Genomic DNA, 21,868 nt, shown 5'->3' on the forward strand with positions numbered 1-21,868 from the left:
AGGTGGTCAGAATGGGCCCCAGCGTCTCCCAGCCAGAGCGGGAAGGGTCGGGGAGGACCTTGTTGGCGCCAGGCGCAGTATTGCGGGGCAGTTAGTCCTGCTCCCATTTTACAGGGGACGAAACTGAAAGGCAGAGGTGAAGTCGCCAGGCTGAGGTTTGAAGCCATCCAGGCAGATTGGCCTCGAAGCCCTGTGTTAACTCGGTAATATCACACTTGGTTACCATCAAAAGGAGGAAGGATTTCAGTTCCTTGGGGTGGAAGACATTTTTTGCTAATCAGGCAAGTAACCTGAGGCTGTACTTTATATTTTTTCCAGATTTTCCCCCCATGTATATACTAACAAGTGTGATTGATTTTTTTTTTTTTTTTTTTTTGTAAATCACAGAAAAGGAGTTTTACTGTATCCTATTTAGGGCATTGCTTTATATTATCAAGGATAGCTTCCCATGGCAGAATGAATAGATGGAGTCCATTCTTTTTTTTTAATTTATTTTTTTGGGTGGGGAGGTAATTGGTTTGTTTTTTTTTAATTGTTTTTTAATTTTATTTTAATGGAGATACTGGGGATTGAACCCAGGACCTCGTGCATGCTAAGCATGCTGTCTACCACAGACCTATACCCTCCCCCCGAGTCCATTCATTTTAAATATCTCCATCTTATCCCATTATTTAGATAGATCATATTTTAGCACTTGTAATGGTGGCCCTTTGGGTGATTTCTAGGGTTTTTTCTTCTCCCCATGTGACAAACAGTACTGCAGTGAATTTCTTTATCCATCTGCAAACTACTGTAAGTTCTTGTAAAATAAATTGTCAGGAGTGGAGTTACTGGGTCATAGGGTATATGTTCACATTTACATTTTTAACAGAGATGGTCATATTGCCTTGCACATTGAGTGTTAAAGGAAAAGATCGTGTCACTTTTTTTTGTACACCTCTGTATTCTGCTGGGTGCCTGGGGCAAGAGGAAGGAGGCAGGAGGGTTTGTTGCCCAACCCCACGAGGAATTTCCATCTATGCTGTGTACCTAATCCTAGGGAACGTCTGAGTTGTTGACTTGGTGGGTGGGTGAGCGGGTGGATGTAATTCAACCTCTTAAGCCTGCCTTTGCGCACGGCGTCTGGGGGCCATCTTTCATTGTATTGATTCTCTTGGGTAACGGATGTAATTTCCTCAGGGCAGGGACCTCATTCTACCTGACTTATAAGATGTCTCACACATCTTCACGGCTTTGTGGAGACATTGTAATTATAACACGTCACCCAGTGTTTGAGGATCTGATGGAAAACATCCCCTCTCCCTTTTTTGTTTTTTTTTTTTTTTTTTTTGGGTGTGTGAAGAATGAATGACTTTGGCATTCTGTACAGGTCATGGAATATCAGCCTGGAGGGGATTTGCTGTCACTTTTGAATAGATATGAGGACCAATTGGATGAAAATATTATTCAGTTTTACCTAGCCGAACTGATTTTGGCTGTTCACAGCGTTCATCAGATGGGATACGTACATCGGTAAGTGAGACTCTCTGGTAGTTTACTGAGAATGTATCTGTATCATCCCAGAGTTCCTGCAAAAGAGTGAATGGATGAATGATTTCAGCATCAAAATAACACTTCGTCCAATTTTTAGCCGGTCTTCACCATTATTGGCTGAAAGCAAGTTTTCCAAAATGGCAGGCCGCTTGGCTTACCCATTCAACGATGAAACAGATCTAAAATTGTAAACCTCTCAAGCCTGCCAGTTAAATCTGTTAATGTAGCTAATAAGCCTGGAAACTCTTGCATGGATTCTTTGGGTGCCGCGGTAGAAAAACTGAATTTGGTTTGTGCAAGGAAATGGCATACCACGTAGGAACGGCAGCCAGTGGAGTTGTACCTCTGACCTTGCCTGTTAGTGATTTACAAAAATGTTCCCTCAGATCCTCAGTCACAAAGTGTTTCTTTGCATCTTCACTCATCTGGTGTTTTATGAACATCTGAGAATGTTGGGGGAATGGAATGATGGTTAGACTGGGAGCCACAGAATCCTGAGTTGAGTCTCAGCTTTTCACTGACCAGCCACATGGCCTTGGGCAAATCCGCTAGCTCCTTTTGGCCTTAGTTTTCCTAATGTGAGATGAGTGTCTCTAGAAGCAATAATCCACCTAATAACATGTATTTGTTCCTTTTCTGCTTTCCTCCCCATCCCTCCCTCCTCTCCTCCTTTTGTTCCTTCCTTCCTTCCTCTCCCTCTCTCTCCTCCCTCCCTCCCTCCCTTCTTTTCTTTCTCTCTTCTTCTTTCACTTAGATATGTTTTGCAGGATGCTCATTATTTATGCCATCAGTAGGGAGGTCTGTAGAGCAGAACACAGACACTAAGATTCCTGGCTGAGCCAGTATCAATATCCAGCAGCTGCTTGATGGTTGGCATGGAGAAAACAACACTAATTTGTGGCCCTGATTTTCTTACCAGAGACGTCAAGCCCGAGAACATCCTCATTGACCGGACGGGACACATGAAGCTGGTGGATTTTGGATCAGCTGCAAAAATGAACTCAAATAAGATGGTAACAAAATGGAACAAGATAGCTTAATAGAGGTTGAACTACAGAGTGTTCTGTGGTCCTGATAAGTTTGAAAAATGGAGGTAAAATTGAGCGACATTTTGGAGCCTTCATCTGCCAGTGTATGAAATGATATCTCTGCAGGGCAGCGGGGACACAGAGCTGTTTTCCAGACTTACTTGACACCGTACCCATTTATATAAAATACCTGTTAATACTCTACAAAACATTTTTAGGAACATTCTTATAGTTTGGTTAAAAAGAAGGGAGAATGCATATTTTGTTTTTCCCTTCATTTTCCTTACTGGTTATAAACTGTCTTCTGTTACACTGTCTTTTTTACTTGAAAATATTTTGGTAAAGTGTAACTTTATTTATCTCAAATCCTCCATTTCTCATGCAGTGAAATTGAAATTAATCACTAGAGCATTTGAACCAAATATCCTTAAGCATTAAGAACCAAGTGCTTGAAATGTCAAGTCTAAATCCTGGACCTTTGGTAAAAATTAAGCTGTATTCCACATGCTAATTATTGTTAAGCTGTATTCCATGTGCTAATAGGAAGGCAAGAGGGTAGCTACTGAAATTAAGAGTGGGAATACTTCAGGAAAAAGATGACAAAGTAGAGGAAGATTAGATTTAAAAAATCTAATAAAGTCGGTACATGCTAAAATGTAAATTTTCAAGTCAACTAGGCCGAAAATGGTAGGTCTAAGAAAAAAATTGACTTAGATTTTTAAGACGAATTTCTCAACTGAATAACTTGGTGACCTGGAAAAATCCTTAGGAACTTGGCCTTTTATTCTTTCTCTAGAAAATGCTGATTCTAGTTAAAATGCACAAATTAAGAGGTTAGAGGGGCTGCTGTTCAGAATGCCTCTGGGTTCTGAGAATGTAGTCCTTATAAAGGGCAATATGTAAAAATGTCATTTTTTCTCTCGAGTTCCTTGGAAGAAAGGTGAGTATCACTAGGATGATGTTAGGGAAAGGCTTGGGGTTGTGTTAACTCTTTGCATTCTCAGGTTTGGCCTCCCAGTTCTGTTCTCCCTGCTTGAGATAACTTACCTGGGGTTCAGGCCCTTGGGAAAACAGGCTCCCTATGTCCTCTAAGGTCAGGGTTCTTCAGCCTCAGCACTGTTTGTTTTTTTTCACCTCCTAGATTTTGTTCTTATAATCTATTCCACTTGACCATTATATTAGTAATTAGATTATAGATTAAAAAAAAGCAAGTTTCTTCTGTGTAACACAGGGAACTATATTCAATATCTTATAACCTTTAATGAAAAAATATGAAAACGAATATATGTATGTGTATGCATGATTGGGACATTGTGCTGTACAGCAGAAATTGACACATTGTAACTGACTGTACTTGAATTAAAAAAGTATAGAATCAAAACATTTTATGTTTTAAAAGTTATGTACAATTCAGAAACAGCATGAAAAGTTAAGAATTGAATTTAGTGGAATAAAACAGAAAAAAAGTTCAAGAATACAAAGTTTTATCATCTAGGATTCAAAAACTTACACACATTGCATTAGTGACCTTAATAAACTCATGCATCTAGAAATAAAATGAAGCACTGACACATAGTTAGCACCATTGACATTTTCGTCTAGATAATTCTGTGCTGTGGCGGGCTGTCCTCTGTATTGTAGGATGTTCAGCTGCATCCCCGGCCTCTACCCACTAGAAGCCAGTGGCACCCCCATTTCCAACTGTGACAATTAAACATGTCTCCAGACATTGCCAAATGTTCCCTGGGGGACGGAATCACCCCTAGTGGAGAACCACTGCCATAGATTGAGAAGCATCAGAGAGCTTATTAATGAGAGCCAGCAATATGTGTTTGTGATAAAACCTACTCGGGAAAACTCTGTTTCGATCCAGTCACTGCCTGGTAAATAAATGAGAATAAAGAGTAAGATCCTATCTCTGCATCTGGAGTCACTATTTTCAGAGTGCTTGGTGGAGAGACAGGACTCCTATTCATTTCGGATTTCTATTTCTCAGTGTGGCAAACTGCCTTTTTCAGTTCTAACCGTAGCATCCTTCACTTTAGGTGGGGAGCCTCCCAGAGGCACTCATCTTTATTTGCAGCTCAGTGGTCAAGCCCTGATTATTTTGGTCAAGGAGGTAATAGCACTCGGTCCTGCACACTTGAGAATATTGTATTTCCTCTTAGAGAATCACTTCCCCAGAACTTTGTCCTCTTAGGGCCGGATGTGACAAGCAGATGAGGAGGAATTTCTAGCCTTGTTTCAAGTGCAAAGACCCTTTTGTTATAAAAGACCAATAATCTACAATCCAGATCAAATCCAGTATGGATATAGAATTACACTTTTTTTTCTTTTGGTTATTTTTGATCCGTGGGGCTGGGTGAAACATGTTTCCTCTAAATAGAATGTTTTGTAGGTCTGAAGTAGGTTTAAAAAATTTTTTCATTAATAGACTTTATTTTTTAGATCAGTTTCAGGTTCACAGATTTGAGCAGACTAAAGTAGGTTTTAAAAGTACTTTTGTACTCAAAATATACTATATAAAATATAATTCACATTTGCTGAAATTACTCTGTATTACCGCAAATCCATTCATCTTTTTCCCTACCACTGCTACAGATTGTTTCTGTATTGTGGATGTTTGTGAATTGTAGATCTGTTGAATTTTCCATCTTCCATTGTCTTTATTTAAGCTTCTTAGCCAGAATGTTGCTTTGGAGTATTTTTGTTAGTAGACGCAGGTGGATTGTACTGCCTGGAGGTTTGGGTGTTGAGCTGAGATGTCACCCACTTCACCTTATTAGAATCTCAAAGAATGGCAAACAGCTGACAGTTCCAACCTGTCTCACTCAGCTCTCACGAAAACAATTGTAAGGAGATTATAAATAAAGAGCATTATAGCATCTTAAGTGATAATCACTACCATTTAGCAGTTGGAAACCCATAGGAGATAGCCCTTTTTGAGATTTATGGGGGAGTGGAAAGATTTTATTACTTTTCCAAGAGGAGCCAACCTAGTGAGACTATTTTTCCCCCTGCTTCTGCAGGTGTATGTTTATGCCCTGGGCAACTAGAGGAGGAAAGTTAGGTTGAAATAGCTTTATGTATAAGCATTTTATGGGAAGGGGATTGGGAGGATGAAGACTGGTTTTCTTCCCCTTTTCACATCTGCCCTCTGCTTGTTAAAGAATCTGCTAGGATAATCCCTTCCTTTTTTTCCTTTTTTTTTTTTTTAAAACCCTCTGTCTCTCCAAATGAGACTGACTCCTCTGTCTCTCTTTATAGTCATGTTCTTACTGTCTCCTTTTGAACTGGTATATTTTCTTCCCTGTCAATATAGTGAAAATTAACTAAAGTTTAGTAAAATTAGGGCCTTGTCAGATGATGTGGCTGGGCTTCTAGTGCACAGTCCCACTTTTAATGTCTCACCCAGATTAGCTGGCTATGAATTGCCACCAGAAGAGAGTGAAAGCATCTTGTAAAATCCTTATCAGGATGTGTGAGATGACACTATGGAACTAAGGAAATGTACGTGGAGGTCAATAGCTAATGGACACTTTAGTAGTCCATTAATTGTCACTAAGTCTTTGTTAATTACTATTTACTGTATATAGTTGGAGAATACAAAAAGCAAGCTAGGGAGTGTTTTCCATGAAAATTTTGTAAATTTACAAAATTATTAGACATAAATGTATATAATCACATTTGCCCTGTTATGGGGCAAAAATCAGTTATGCAGTTATCTGACTCTCTTTGATACATCTAATCATTAGTTTGAAAGTGAAGCATTGGCAATTTATACTTTTTGCTGGGTCATGCTTGGTATGGGTATGACCATGCTTTGCATGGGTAAACATGACCCAGTCAAGTTCAACTCTTTTTGAACAAGTCATCAAGTTTCAGGAGCTGCCAGCAAGAACGGAATATTCCCAATCTAATATGATGATAGAATAAAACCCAGTAAGTGCAAAGGATGCGTATTTGAGGAGTGTGCAGTAAGGGTTCTGCCAGGTAGTTAGGCATAAAGGGTAAGCATTTAATCACCGATACAGTGGCTTTACCAATACCCAATCAAACCAAGGTATTACAGTCTTTCTTCTCTGGTTTTGATATTTTAAAAATATTTATTTCTCATTGTCAGCATTGAAGGTTTTTTTTTTTTTAACCAAAACCCTGTAATTTAATCCTAATTCTGTGCTGAGCTCATTAACATTTACACACACATTAAAAGACAGAAGGCTTGGCTTAGTCTTCCCGCCATCAAGACCTCCCCTTGACTTAAGCTACTTTCAGTTCCTCAGGCTTAAGGTGCTCTGTCTTGGTGACCAGGTATTTTCTTTCGCCTTACTTTTGTCTCTCAGCACAGGCCTGTGGTTTTTTTCTTGGGTGGTGTAGCTTCCCCATGTGTGTTTCCCATGGAAATCCTGTTGCCCAAAGTGATGGCTGACCTGTGTCAGGAGTAACAGTATCACACTGTTTTCTGGGTATCACACTGTTTTCTATGTTTAGGGTTTGGAAAAAAAAAAAACCTGTGGTGGGCCTGAGGGAAGGGGTGAAAAGAGAAGGGAGTCAGGAGAATGGGTTTGTTTCCTGTAACAGTGGGTCTCTGAGGCAGAGGAATGGATAAGATTAAAGTTTCAGACTGGAAGAGCTTGGGTCTTCATCACTGGGGAAAGGAGACCTCCTAGCGTCTTCTCTAAACGTTCACTTTCTTCTCAGTCTCCTGTCAAATCAAAGTAAGGCAAATGGACTTTCTTGATATATAAAGCCCAGCCTTAAAGATGTGTGGCCTTATCTATAAAATCGTTTGGCTTATTCAGATGCACTTAACATCCTTTAATGGGGGGAAAGTTCTTTTGCACCATGCAGCTGCTCAAGCGAGGGAAGCCTTTTTAGAGGTAGTTATTGGGCAACTGGTCTGCCCAGTATGTGACTAATACCAGGCCCTCTCTGTTTTGATGGGGAAGAAGGTTAGAGAGGTGATCCTCAGACTTCAAATTTCATGGCTCAATAAAACTTCTAGACAATTTTGAAAACCGGAGGGTTGCCAGCTTATTAGGTTTCCTAGGAAGGGATTGGGGTGAGGGGCAGAAAACCCACCTCTTTCATCAGCATCATGTCAAGAAAGAAAGGATGTTTAAGCACTAAACCAGTCAGAAAGATAAATTCTCAGAAATAAGGGCAATTCTTTAAATGGAATATATATTTGGCTTTATAAAAGACCTCCTAGCGTTGTCCAAATAGTTCTCTGTCAAGGTCAGGTGCTTGGATGCCACTGGATTGGAGGGCCCTGTGTTTCTAAACAGTGGGGAGGGAACCCAGAAACAGGGGTTGGGGGTGAGGAAAATGAACTCATTAACACTTGACCTCTGGTGGAACTTAATTATCACGTCTTGCCCTGCGGGTGGGCTGAAGTAGGAATGTTGACTCCAAATATTTAAACTTGAGATAAGCCTTGTTTGCAATATTATGTTGTCAGCTAGCTGCCAGTTTTTCAATAACAGTGGAAGATGATCTTTTGGATTCATCTTTAGATGTTGTTACCATTTTGCCATTTTCATAAGTAAGAGAAGTTCTATCAGTAGGGTGTATCAGGAAAGACATCTTCCATCCCAGGTACGCACCCAACTGTCATTTGTGTAACCAAAGGGTGTATGTCATCAACAGCTCTGGCCCCTTTGCCTTTGGATTATATTATGTGCTTTAAAAAAAATTTTTTTTTTTAATTAGTAAATCATTTGCATTTCCTGAAGCTGTGCCACTTGACAGAAGGTTCAAGTGCCTGGGAGAATAGCATAATCAGTCGCAAATCAGCTTATGTCTGAATTGTGGCTCTTGGCAATCTGTTTGAAGGTAATTGAAAATTTGCTGTGCTCATTTTATTTATGGGTTTCTAGGTGAATGCCAAACTCCCGATCGGGACCCCAGATTACATGGCCCCTGAAGTGCTGACCGTGTTGAACGGGGATGGAAAAGGCGTCTACGGCCTTGAGTGTGATTGGTGGTCGGTGGGAGTTATCGCTTATGAGATGGTTTACGGAAGGTCCCCGTTCACCGAGGGAACCTCAGCCAGAACCTTCAGTAACATCATGAATTTCCAGGTAAAGAGCCATTATTAGGTTTTGACGTAATGTCAAGAAACGCCATTTAAAAATTGTGCGAATGAACTTTTATATTGTAAACCAGCAGATCTGGATACTAACAATAGCAAGTACTTATCTAGCACTTACTTTGTGCCAAAGTGGCTCTAAATACTTTATTGATTGTATTGTATCGACTCTCAGCTGCCAGTAATTGTACGCCTGTGCCATCATTTTCTGTACCATTTAGAAGGAAAAAACTGCTGCCAACTAATCTAGAATATTTCATTGATTATGAAATGCATTTTGATTTCAGTGCCGTTACATGTGAATAAAACGAGAGTCTTAGAATTGATGAGTCTTAGTCATTAACTTGGCTAGTCCTCAAACAGTCCTGTGAGGTAGATCATTATTATTTTCATTTTACAGATGAGGAAAGTAAAGCGCAGAGTGGTTAAGTAACTTGCTCCAGATAACACAGGCAGTCTGGCTTGGAAATCCATGCTCTTGATAGTACGCTATTCTACATCTTGTTACTACTAGTATCAAATATGGCAGTAAAAAGTCAATGAAGACATAAGTTAGAGATACAGTAATACGTACATAAAGTAGAATTAAATCTGTTTTCTAGTAAACTGTATTTGCCACTATATTAAGCCCATTTCTTAAGGATGTGATAAAGATCTATGTTTTAGTTTCAACCAAAAGGAAGAATTTATTTCACAGGTTTTTGTATCTCATTCATTTTCGTCTTTGTAGGATGTTTAATAGGTATTTTTCTATGTATAATGCATGTTGTATATGCTTCATGCATACATGTGTTATTTGTTATTCTTCAGTCTCCTCTTGAGTTAAAGTTTCCCCTGAGATGACTCTTGGGGCTAATTGGTTTCCTCCATTTCAGTCCATTCATTCAGTAATGAGTGAGCTGTACAAGGTATCATTAGGTTACCAGGCTTGCAGTGATGGGCGAGGAGGAGCAGGTGCTCTCTGCCTTCTTTCTCCATCATCACAGGGAAATCAGAATATACTGTGTACATGCAAAGGTGGAGCACAGAGGGAACATGCAGGAGGGGGTGATGGGGTGGAAGAGGGAGGCAGGGGTGTAGGCAGGGAAGAGGGGCTTGGGTTGGGGAGGGCCTTCTAGCCAGAGGGAACAGCAAGGTCTGTTCAGGCAGCTTTAAATAGCGCATCATTGTTGGGTAGCACAGGACGGTGGGGAGTGTAGCTAGATGAGACGGGAGAGGGGAGCAGAGATCAGCCATGAAGGATATGGAACCCTTGCAATGGAGCTGCCCTATTGATGTGAGCAGGCCATTTATTTTGGGAACATGCCTTTGGTCCAAAGTTAAGAGGGCACTAAACTTCCTTCTTTAAGGGAAAAAAAAAACCAACTTGGATAAATGAGAAATACTTTTTAAACTTGGGGACATGAGAAGCTGAATTTGCTAAGGGAATAATTCTTTTATTTTCCTTTGGAAATTATTTTCTAGCGGTTTTTGAAGTTTCCAGATGACCCCAAAGTTAGCAGTGAATTACTTGATCTGATCCAAAGTTTGTTGTGTGGCCAGAAAGAGAGGCTGACATTTGAAGGCCTTTGCTGTCATCCTTTTTTCTCTAAAATCGACTGGAATAACATTCATAACTGTAAGTAGAGCTGTGTTCCCTTCACTTCCGGGGTTGGGATTAAGAAACATGTAAGAATGATCTGAAATTATTCTGGCCCACTGAAGCGGGTATAAATTATATAAGTAAGAGCTGTAATTACGAGAAGAGAAGAGAAGAGGCACATGATGTAGCTGTCCTTAGTAATAATTTTTCTTTAAAATTGTTTGCATAGAATGGCGTCATTTTTCAAACTCTGTGTTTCTGTGGCCTTTGGAATATTATCTCTCAGTACGTTAGGGGTACAGATTGATAGAGTTTGAAGGTTGTCAGTTGGTTTGGCAGTTTCTTCCCGGAGGAAAAGTTGGCCTTATAGGTATTTCATTCACGGATTAAAAAACTCAGAGATTAGGCAGAGTGCCAAGGTTGTTTTGCTAATGGCCAAGCCTGCACTAAAACCATAAATGCCTTGCTGTGTTCGTTTGTTTCCCTCTAAAATATTTGTCTTTGCTCACAAGCATGTAAAATCTGTAATGTGTGTGCACAGTGGATTCATTCGTACATCACTTTGTTATCAACTAGTGCAAACTAAATTCATTAAAAACAAAGACCTGACTTATTATCAACAAATCCAAACTGCTTTTTTTTTTTTTTTAACAAGTTGGTGATTTTTTTCTCAGTCTTTTTTACTCCTGGATCTAATGACCTGACCCAGTGAATAGCATAGATTAGAGATGGGAAGGAGTTGGCCTGGTGGAGTGTGTGTTTTATTTTTGGTGATGAGGGGAGGTAAGGAAATGGAATCCATTTCTAGGTGTCAACACCAGGCTTCCAGTTGGAGCTGTGTTGTAGTTATAACCTCTTACCGCTTCCTCAGGAAGCTATGCACTGAGTTAAGATCCAGTATCGTCCAGATGAAAGCCACTTCAATGGTTTCTCTAATCTCCTGCCAGAATAATTAAATAGGCTGTATTTCCATTAATCTGTCTTGGTGATTTCTTTTTTCTTCTGGGAACAATATTGTATTTTTCTAGTCTTTAGGCATCAACCCCCAAAGCTCCAAGGTTCAGAGCTTTTAATCAGCAATGTCTTTTCAGTGCGGTCTTCCTTTTTTGCTTTTGGAAAGATTTGATCCAGTTTCTTTTCGATGCTGCTTCAGTACTTAATCCTTCCTTACCCTACCCTTTCTCTCTGTAATCTTGAATAAGCAGTTAATTTTTTTCTGCGTGCACCTGCCGATGATGCCTAATGACCGATCTCCACTCAACTAACTTGGTCAGTGGTGATTAATTACTTTATTTTGTATTTTGGCGAACCTTGATACTGTGTTTGGTATTGTGGCAGAAGTGCTAGCTTTTGTTCTCGTCTTCTCTCAGGCTGGTTATAGGTTTTAGGCTTATTGGGCTTCCAAGGGGGAGTAAGTACTGTTCTGTTGATTGCATGGTGCCTGAGGGGATGCATGTCTCTAGACTGTGGCCCATGATGTCTGTCTTGAGCCCCATCTTTGGAAAGTCATGGTTATCACTGGGATGAGATGACTTTGTGTTGGGTCACTATAGTCATCTTCATACTTGTTGCTTCCACAGTTGACTCACTTGCTGTGTCTTCTGTGGCTCTGCTGAACTTTTCTGTGTCCTTAGTTTTTCCTCACCTTTAACACATATTTTACCCCCTCCTACACCCAGTTCATATCAGGGAGTACTCCTCACCCAACTAATCCTCATTCTTATTTAAAATTTATTTTTTTAAATAAAAATTGTATATTTAAGGCACACAACGTGATGATTTGATATACATGTGCGTGGTGAAATGATTACTACTGTCAGGCTAATTAACATATTTGTCTCTTCACATAGTTTCCTTCCTTCCTTCCTTTCATGAGAGCACCCTGAAATCGACTCTCTTAACAAATTTTCAATATTCAAAATTTCAGTTTTCATTATAACAATATAGTACTATTAACAGTAGTCATGTGCTGTCCATTAGATCTCTAGGACTTAGTCATCCTACATCACTCCAACCTTGTACCCTTTGACCAGCATCTCCCCGTTTCCCCCACCTCCCCACCGCTGGTAACTTTCTACTCTGTGCTTCTATATATTCAACTTTTTTAGATTCCTGTGTAAGTGAGATCGTGAGTTTTCTTTCTTTCTGTGCCTGTCTTAGTTCCCTTAGCATCATGACCTCCAGCTTCATCCATGTTGTCTCAAATGGCAGGATTTCCTTCTTCTTTAATCCATTCGTCCACTGACAGACAGTGAGATTGACTCCATATCTCAGCTACTGTGAATAATGCTGCCATGAATGTGGGAGCATGGATAGCTTTTCCAGGTACCAATTTCATTTTCTTTGGGAATATACCCAGAGTTGGGATTCCTGGATCATATGGTAGTCCTATTTTTTAGTTTTTTGATTAAACTCTTTACTGTTTCCTTAGTGGCTGTACCAATTTATATTCCTACCAACAGTGTACAAGCTTTCCTTTTTCTCTACATCCTTGCCAGCACATTATCTCTTGTCTTTTTGGTGATAGCCATCGTAATAGGTATGAAGTAATATCTCATTGTGGTTCTGATTTGCATTTCTCTGATGATGAGTGATGATTAACGCCTTTTCATACACCTCTTGGTCCTATGTACATCTTCTTTAGAAAAATGTCTTTTCATGTCTTTTGCCATGAATCCTGATTCTAAAACTCTAACAGAAACTCTTGATGGTTTTTATTGACTTCTAACTCCCAGTATAGTGGCTCTGAAGAGTCATGAAATATGTTTGCTTTAAAAAATTTTTTTTCTTTTAATTTTAGTAACCCTTTTACTCTAATATAATACTTTAATATAAGATTTAAAGAGAAGTTCAAAGAGAGTATAGAGTTCCCGCATACCCTTCTTCCTGTTTCCCGTAATGTTAGCATCTTTCATAACGATGCCACATTTGTCAAAATAAGATTAGTATTGATACATTACTGTTAGTTAAACTTCAGATTGTATTCCGGTTTTCGCCAGTTTCCCCACTCATGTCCCTTTTCTGTTCCAGGAATCAATCCAGGGTACCATATTGCAGTTAGAATGTCTGCAGTCAATGAGACTAATCCTGGCTGAGTCACTTAGTGTAGTTCAGCCGGTGGGTGGGATCTCCATGTGCACTGAGGATTGGTAGAGCCTCTTCCTGAAGGTTCCGTCACATTCCTTGGCAATGCAGAGAGCCGAGGTATCAATTTCAATGTCTCCCAGCAGATTTTCCTGTTTTTCACCAACCTCCCATCCCTGTGTATTTGTAATCAGTTGAGGGTTTTGTGATTGAAAACATTTCTGGACTCCATGATATTTGAGCTATTTTCTAACTAGGTAACTCTAACAAAAATTACGCCTTTGTCCAGTCCTGTTTTTCATAAACACATGTTGAGTGACTTTCATCAACCAAAGCACTTGAAGTCATTAGGTTTCCCGAGTTCATGGTTGCTGCTCAAATGCCTAGTGGTTCCAGGCTGTTGAATATTTCCACTTTCCATACACAAGATTGTTCTTTAATGAAAGCAACATTAGCCTTTCTGCTATTTCAACCCTAATTCTTCTTTTTCTTGTTGTAACCAATGAAAGGACGTACTGCTTAACACAGCAGGTAGTAATCTTGTAAAACTCATTATCTCAAGAGGTGGTCCTGGCAGGATATATGAATGCAGTTTCAGAATGGTCTGGGCAAATTTATGAGTGACAGATTTGGGGGTGGCTCCTGGGAGAAACTAGGACATGCCTTGGCTTTGACCCTGAGGAGCATCTGTGCCCTCTTGGGTCCTCCCCTGGAGTTGCTGTGGGCAACACAGTGCGAACCAAGAATCTGACCAAGTTCAGGAATGTTTGTTCTCCCAGCAAGTCAAGAGCTCTCTGATGAATTACAGCCACACTCATGGATGTCACCGTGTACCTATTACTCTGATGCTTCATTCCCAGCCTTGCATGATCAGATTGAAGGTTGAGTTTTCAGTTACTTATCATCATTATTTTAAGGCTGCTTTCCAAGTTGTAGTAGGGGGCTTCTGAAGTGTACTAGCTGCCCTGGGCTGTGCAGTTCCAGTGATACTGGGCAAGTCTCATTGCTCCCCTAGCCTGATTTTGTGGGCTTCTGGAAGCCAGTCAGACCTCCTCTTTCATGCCTTTGGGGTTATGCCTTCATTTCCTGGCATCATGCACCTGCTCCTGTCAATGGGAAAGTTTTACTGTCTGGTATGCCCTTCTACTCACATCTTTTAAAATATCCTCCCCTAAAGGCTAGTGATGTCAGTGGAACCAGCACGCTTGCCGCTTTCATTCAAGACCGCCATGTCTTAGGCGGGGTAGGGTATAGCTCAAGTGGTAGAGTGCATGCTTAGCATGCATGGGGGCTTGGGTTCAATCTCCAGTGCCTCCTCTAAAAAAATAAATAAACTTAATTACTCCCTCCCCACCAAAAAAAAAAAAAAAAAAAAAGACTGCCATGTCTTGACAGTGAGTAATACATAATGTGCATGCTGATTGTGGGTGATTTCCTAGAACATCTGTTCTAATGCTCTAGAGAACTTGTTTGTCTGTTACTTACAACGTGGGCTTCTTCTCTCGCATCATCTTCCTTTCACTCTTCCAAGAAAGGCACAGTTGTTGCAAAGTTATTCTGCGTTTCCAGGTCCTAAGCATTTGTTAGCAGAGAGTACATTTCATTTCAATCCGGCAGTGACTCAGTGTTGGTCCCTTGCAGATCAGCACTGAGATCTCCCTCCGCCCTTGTCTCTGATCATTATTCACTACCTGGCCCAGAACGGCCATAATGAAACCACAAGTGCATAAGTCTGTGATTTCTCAGTAAACCCGAGGGGTCACAGCCTTTGGTTTAAAGGAAAGGGATTCTACAGCTTCCTTGCCTCGGGTGAAATTCGTACACACTGTTGTGTGCACAAATCAGCACCATAAGACCTACTGGGTGTTGTTCTCCAGTCCTTCAGTATGATAGGAAAGACTGGTTAAGTATCAATTGTTCTGTGCCAACCCCCAGGTATTTAAGTGTATTACACTGTATTACTTCAAAACAATTCAGAGGTAAGGATTACTGTTTCCATACTATGATGTGGACACTGTGATAACTTGTCCCAGGTTCTATAGCAAGTGAGAGAGAGAAAGAGTCCAGATTTAGGTTGAGGTCTGGGCAGTTCTAGAGCCCACACTCTTTCTACAATACCATGCATGCCTTAGCATAAGTAATTGTAATTAATGACGTTTGTGGTGATAACAAGTAATAAACCATTGCTTAATGTCTGTCCATTTCAGCACATTTGGAATTGTAATTTTGAATCTGTAAGATTCATCATGATACTTGAGTATCTGCAGTGTTCTAAGTGCCATGTTAGGTGCTGTAGCTCTATTGATGAACAAATTGGGATACAGCCCTGGCTTTCAGGGAACTTACAGTCTAAGCTATAGGTCCTTGCTTAAACAGAGCTGTGGTCCTGTTTAAACTGCTGTACCTTAAAATGGTAGAAATTTTAATGCTTGGTAGGTCGCCCGCTGGCTTACCAAATCACACGAACTTGATCTTAAAGAAAGACACACAGTGAACCCTTCCCCTTGTACAGCATTCTGTCCTTTCTGCTAATCTATTACCCTCTCCACACTTCAGATCTAGCCTGGGAAAGGACCGTGTTGGATTGATGACCCACTTCCAAAATTGCGATTGATAGTTTCAAGTTGAATTGAGAGGACTCGATTCATGTTTTCTATTTGTTTGAGGTTATGTGGTTCCTCAGCCTTGGCACTGATGATGTTTAGGACCAGATATTTGTTTGGGGACTGTTCATGTGAGTTGCAGGATGTTCAGCAGCACCCTGGCCTGTACCCATAGATGCCAGTACACCCTGCCCCTTGTGACAACCCAAAATGTCTCTAGACATTTGCCCTGTGTCCCTTGAGGGGCACAGCCACTCCTAGTTGAGAACTTGTTTTAGAAGAATCGGTCAGGTTGTTACTGGGAGAGAGAGTATTCCAATAATGAGAATCACTCAAGACTGCCATTGTTAACAAGCAATGGGAACGTAGTCTGGGGTCAGTGGAACCTTGCTATGATGTAGAGTGTGGTCCATGGACCAGCAGCATCAGCACCACTAACATCACCAGGGAGCTTGTTAGAGATGCAGAGACCCAGGCCCCCCTCCACCCCAGACCTGCTGAGTCAGAAGCTGCACTTTAATAAGATCCCTAGGAATAAGATTCCTGTGTGTAGCATTTGTGAAGCCTGCAAAAGAAGAAAATGAGATATATCAGCCTTAGAGTTTCTCACTCATCTTTGTGAAGTCCTCCTTGTTTTGTCCTCTGGGCTCAGGGTAAGGGGGGACTGCTTTTTGGCTGAGGGTAGATGGAACTGCTTAGAAACGCTGGATGTTAGGCTCTGCTTTTGGAATTTGAAGCTTTTCTTTCAGATGGACTTACAATCCTTCATCTCTGAAGACGGTGGTTTAACTTAATCTTTGCTTCCTGGTAGCAAATAGGTGGTTGTAGAACAAAACAAAAAAGGCGTTTGTATGCCTTCCACCCCCTATCCCACAGCTTACTCTTGTCCCATATTTACTTTTTAAAAAAAAATTGAAGTATAGTTGATTTTACAATATTGTATTGGTTTCAGGTGTATAGCATAGTGATTTAGTATTTTTGCAAATTATATTCCATTACAAGTTATTGCAAGATAATGGGTATAACCATATTTACTTTTAATTAAGGATGGATTAAGTTGTGGTATATTTATACAATGGAATACTACTCAGCGATAAAAAATAAAATAATGCCATTTGCAGCAACATGGATGGACCTGGTGATCATCATTCTAGAAAGAGAAGGAAAAATATCATATGATATCACTATGTGGAATCTAAAGACAAATGAACTTATTTACAAAACAGAAACAGACTCACAGACATAGAAAACAAACTTACGGTTATCAGCCAGGGAAGGGATAAATTGGGAATTCGAGATTTGCAGATACTGACTACTATATATAAAATAAATAAGCAAGTTTCTACTTTATAGCACAGGGAACTATATTCAATTCCTTGTAGTAACCTATAATGAAAAAGAACATGAAAGAAATACATATATGTATGTGTATGACGGAACTGTTATGCTGTGCACCAGAAATTGACACAGCATTGTAAACTGGCTATACTTCAATTAAAACAAAAGTTTCCTTCAGTTACAGTTTTCAGGTATGTGCTATATTGCCATACCCTTTATTGAGCACCTGTTAGGTGCCTGGGGGCTCGGCTAAGCTCACTGTGCATATTATTGTCCTATTTACTCCTCCTAAGCCCTCCCTGAGGCAGATACTGTGTGTTTGGTCCCACAGTGCGTGGGATCCTGAGGCCTAAAGAGATGAAGTCACTTGGCAAAGGTCACGGAACCAGGAGTTGGCAGTGGCAGGAGTCTAACTCAGGTCTCCCTGACTCCACGTTCACTTTGCTTTTTAAAATTTAGTTGAAAAAGCAGTACTGTCCATGGTAACAAATTTCAAGCAACACAGAAGGTTAAACAGTGAAAAATGTCTCCTTCCCACGCCATGCCCAGTGCCTCTCCCTAAAGTGAATCATTCCTGTCAGCTCCTTCTATAACTTTCCAGAATATTCTATGTGCTAATAGAGTATCCAGTGTAGCTTGTACTCTGAATGACATCGTTGTACTGCCTGCTAAAAATTCGGGAGTGTCTATTATCAGGCTGTTTTCCCGCATCATTGAAATAAATGGAGAAGTCTTTGTTCGATCTCACCATGTTTACTCTTTGAATTGGCCATCCTGGCATTGGTTTCTGATGAGCAGTTCTCTCTTCTCAAATGGAAACCCTTTATGGTTTTAACATGAATACTTCATTTATTTATTTTGGTGTTCTGCGTTATCTCAGAATTGACATTGACTTGACATTGTGTGTGTGTGTGTTTGTGTGTTGGGGGCCTTCTTAAGGTCTGCTTATTTGGAGGTTTCTATCATTTGAGCCTCCCCCTCCCCTCATTTCTTGTTTTTCATTTCTTTTTTGGGGAGGAGGACGTAATTAGGTTGGTTTGTGTATTTAATGGAGGTACTGGGGACTGAACCCAGGACCTCATGCATGCTAAGCACTACCACTGAGCTATACCCTTGCCCCTTTGTTTTCTGAGCTAGTTTGAGGAGGATGGTAGATATACTTCTCCATTAGCCTTGGTTGGCCTTTAAATGTATCTCCCTGTTAGATACCCAGCCAGTCACTGCAGTGGCTGGAGGAAGTGAGGAAGGGGAGCTGGGGGTGCGGGAGAATCAGCACGAGGGAGAGGAGGCGGGGAAGACAGGGGGACGCTGCAGTAGTGCTGGCAGAAACTCAGCTTACTAGACAAGGAGCGTGTGGGCACCACCTGCTAAAACATAAAAAAGGAATAATAAAGACACGTAGTCAGTAGCTCTTAGAGCCTTAAGAGATACATAGGTGAATATTTATATGTCTCTCAGGGATTTTTCTTAAGAGAGTAAATTATTGACAGGGGAAAATAGGCTAAAAAGAGTGAAATGCTTATGGATTAGGATTATAGGATTTTTCCCCCTCTAGTTTGAATTTAGAAGCTACCACCAGAGATGTTAAAAATACATAGTATTCCACTTTATTCCAAGAGAAATTGAGATGGCTTACTTTAGAGATAATTGCAATATTAAAAGGATAGAAATAAATAAATCGAGAAATCTGGGTGAAGGGCGTATCAGGGTCAGGAAATAAAGTCAGGGTTAGGGTAAAAACAAGTTCCTGTTAAATTGCTAGATGGGGGCAGATGTGGGGTCCTCAGCCTCCTGGTGGCCAAATCGAAAAGGAGAATAAACAGTTATCAGAGCCCCCGTCCCATGAGAAAAGAAAATCCAGAATGGTGTGCTCTGAAAAGACTCAACTTTCTGGATACTGAGCCCTGAGGAATTTCATTGTTGGGTTCCCCAAAATGAGACCCCTCATGACATGGTGGACCACATCCCTCTAATATGTGCCCTGAGATTTCCCTATGACCACTTCTGTGATGCCTCTTCATGTAAGCCAATCATGTAATGCTAAATTCCAGTTGAGGAAATCATTTCTAAATGAGGCAAATTAACCTTTCCTGGGAGGTGATGGGAAATGGGGAATAGGTTTGTTACAGAACCCATAAATTGGAGTCCTCAGCCAATCCTTCAGTTCAACCAGGAAATGATTTGGCCAAAGATTCAAAACTGTATTAACCATCTGGGACTCTACACAGCAGCCAACTTTCTAGTCAATTCCATGAAACGCGGTGATTGCATTTACGCTCATTTTCCAGGGACAGAGTTCGGATAGAATTAAAGAGAGAGGTTGGCAGGAGTCAGAACAGATTGAAGCTGAGGGACAAAGCGTAGGAGGTGCAGGTGGCTCATGACCGAGGGTTCGGAAATGGTTTCCAGTGTCTTCACTTTGGAAGAGACATGCAGCTGACTCTGTTGATCCCTGGTCATGGAAAGAAATAGATAATGTTCAACTACAGCATTGGCAGTTTGGGGACCAAGAGCCCCCCTCCTGTCCTTCAAAATTCTGACCAACAAAGGACACACACACACAAAGAACCCATAGCCGGGGAGGGATGAAAGTACCCACTTTACCCTCGGCAAGGGGAGTACATCCACTTTGATGTAGGGCTCCAGTAGATTCACCCACGGTACCGAGGAGACTGGTGGGCCTTCTCTCATGGAAGGTGGGCCTGATGGACGAGCAGGACAAGGGAGGTCAGTTGGCCGAGTGCCCGCCAAGTTTGGACGTAGGCAGTTAAGTCAGAAGTGTCGAGCCAGGTTGTTGATTTCGAGGTGGGGTCACCCTGTCTTCCAGTGCAGCAGCCTTGTGAGTGTCCAGCTCCGATGGGTCAGATCAGTTCCTCCCTCCCTGGATGAGGAGTAAGTCAAGGGTGAGACTAGATGTGTTCATTCAGCGCTTCCCTCTCATGGGGTGAAGGAGCCTGTGTTGCAAGATCCTTAGCCCCGGAAAAGATTGGGGACAAAATGTTCTCTCTTCCCAATGGTTGGAAGCAGCTTTATTGAGGAGTGGGAGATACACAACAAATGCATGTATTTTAAATGTACAGTTTGGACATACGTATGCACCTGTGAGACCATCGACACTCAAAGTAATGAGCATCCGTGACCCCCTAAAGTTTCTTCATGCCGCCTTGTATCCCTTCCCTCCCACTCCTCCCCTTGTCCCCCAGGCAATGACTGAAACTCTATATATACATGTATATATATGTATGTGTCTATATATACATATAGGTCTGTGTATGTCTATGTCTATACATATATACATACATAATTTTTTTCCCCATGACAAAGAAGTTGGGTCATTGTCTTAAAGACTATCTCCATATTTGTCTCTTTGCTTCTTCATTAGGGGACGATGGTGGTGGATGGTGGTTTTGTACTTGTTTTTCCAGTCCCTGTAAACTGGAAAGTAGTTCCGAAAGCTAAATTAGGTTCTGATTCTGATTTGACTCTTCTGGCAGGAATATCTAGCAGAGGAGAGGGGCTTCTCCTGGCCTAAGATGGAACAGTATGAGCATCAAAAAGACTGCAGGGGTTTGAAACACATGAAGTATACAGAAATTCATGAGTTTTATGTATATATATAAACTATATATAAAGATAGATAAATCAATTTCTTGTGTATAGCACAGGGAACTATATTCAGTATCTTGTAATAACCTTTAATGAAAAAGAATATGAAAACAAATATATATATTTATAATATATATATATATATATATATATATATATATATATACACGTATATATAAATGTACATATATATACACACACACACATACATACACACACGACTGGGACATTAGACTTCGCACCAGAAATGGACGCATTGTAACTAACTATACTTCAAATTCAAAAAAATTCAAAAAAATTCACGAGTTCATAATGATAACTGAAAAAGAAATCTCATTGGTCACTTCTGGCAGTTGCTAAGGTCCCCACCCAGCCCCAGATCATTACTCTGAATGTTGGTAAATAGAGGGAAATAACCATTTATCCTGTCTTTATATTCCAGGGTAACCAAATTGTTGATGTGCTAAATAAACGTAGAAGGAAAGATGCAATTGGAAAACCACCATTTTTCAGCCCTTAAGGAAATGATGGCTCTAGGCAGTGGTCATCAGTGGTTGCTGAGACCATGAAGTGAAAGATGAGAGGGAACTTCATGAGGGAGGGACCCGGCTAATGCCACTGGAACCCATGGATCATTCTTAACATCATACGAAGAGAGAGAAGCATGGTGTGCCCTCTCATGTCAGGCACTACTAAGTAGACAGCACATCCTGGGCAGTATTCTCGCCAAGAGAATTGGATATGAGTGTACGGGAGGACCTAGATTTAACTGCCAGTTGACAGGAAACGTAGGAGGATAGAGAAACGTGTTCATTGATGTCACAAGGCTACAATCACCCAAGCCCAGAATGTGGGAAATTCTACAGGGACATGTGATCAATCCCATTTCTTAAACCAGCAAATGCCATTTAAAAAAAAAAAGTCAGTGTTTATAGAATAAGAGACACACCAACCAAATCGTGTGAACCTTGGTTGAATCCTGATTCAAACAAATCAATTATAG

The 21,868-nt window shown here is 40.7% G+C and overlaps 1 protein-coding gene across 1 annotated transcript in view; it reads left to right on the top strand.

The window, feature by feature from the left end:
- The window catches only part of CIT (citron rho-interacting serine/threonine kinase), a 147,982-nt gene that overhangs the window by 25,641 nt on the left and 100,473 nt on the right, over positions 1–21,868 (top strand). Inside the window, 4 exon segments of the mRNA XM_006192696.3 lie at positions 1,370–1,512; positions 2,453–2,546; positions 8,441–8,644; positions 10,117–10,270. Coding sequence (XP_006192758.2) covers positions 1,370–1,512; positions 2,453–2,546; positions 8,441–8,644; positions 10,117–10,270 — 595 coding nt within the window.

This window comes from Camelus ferus, chromosome 32, assembly GCF_009834535.1.
Source record: "Camelus ferus isolate YT-003-E chromosome 32, BCGSAC_Cfer_1.0, whole genome shotgun sequence".
Classification (NCBI taxonomy): domain Eukaryota; kingdom Metazoa; phylum Chordata; class Mammalia; order Artiodactyla; family Camelidae; genus Camelus; species Camelus ferus.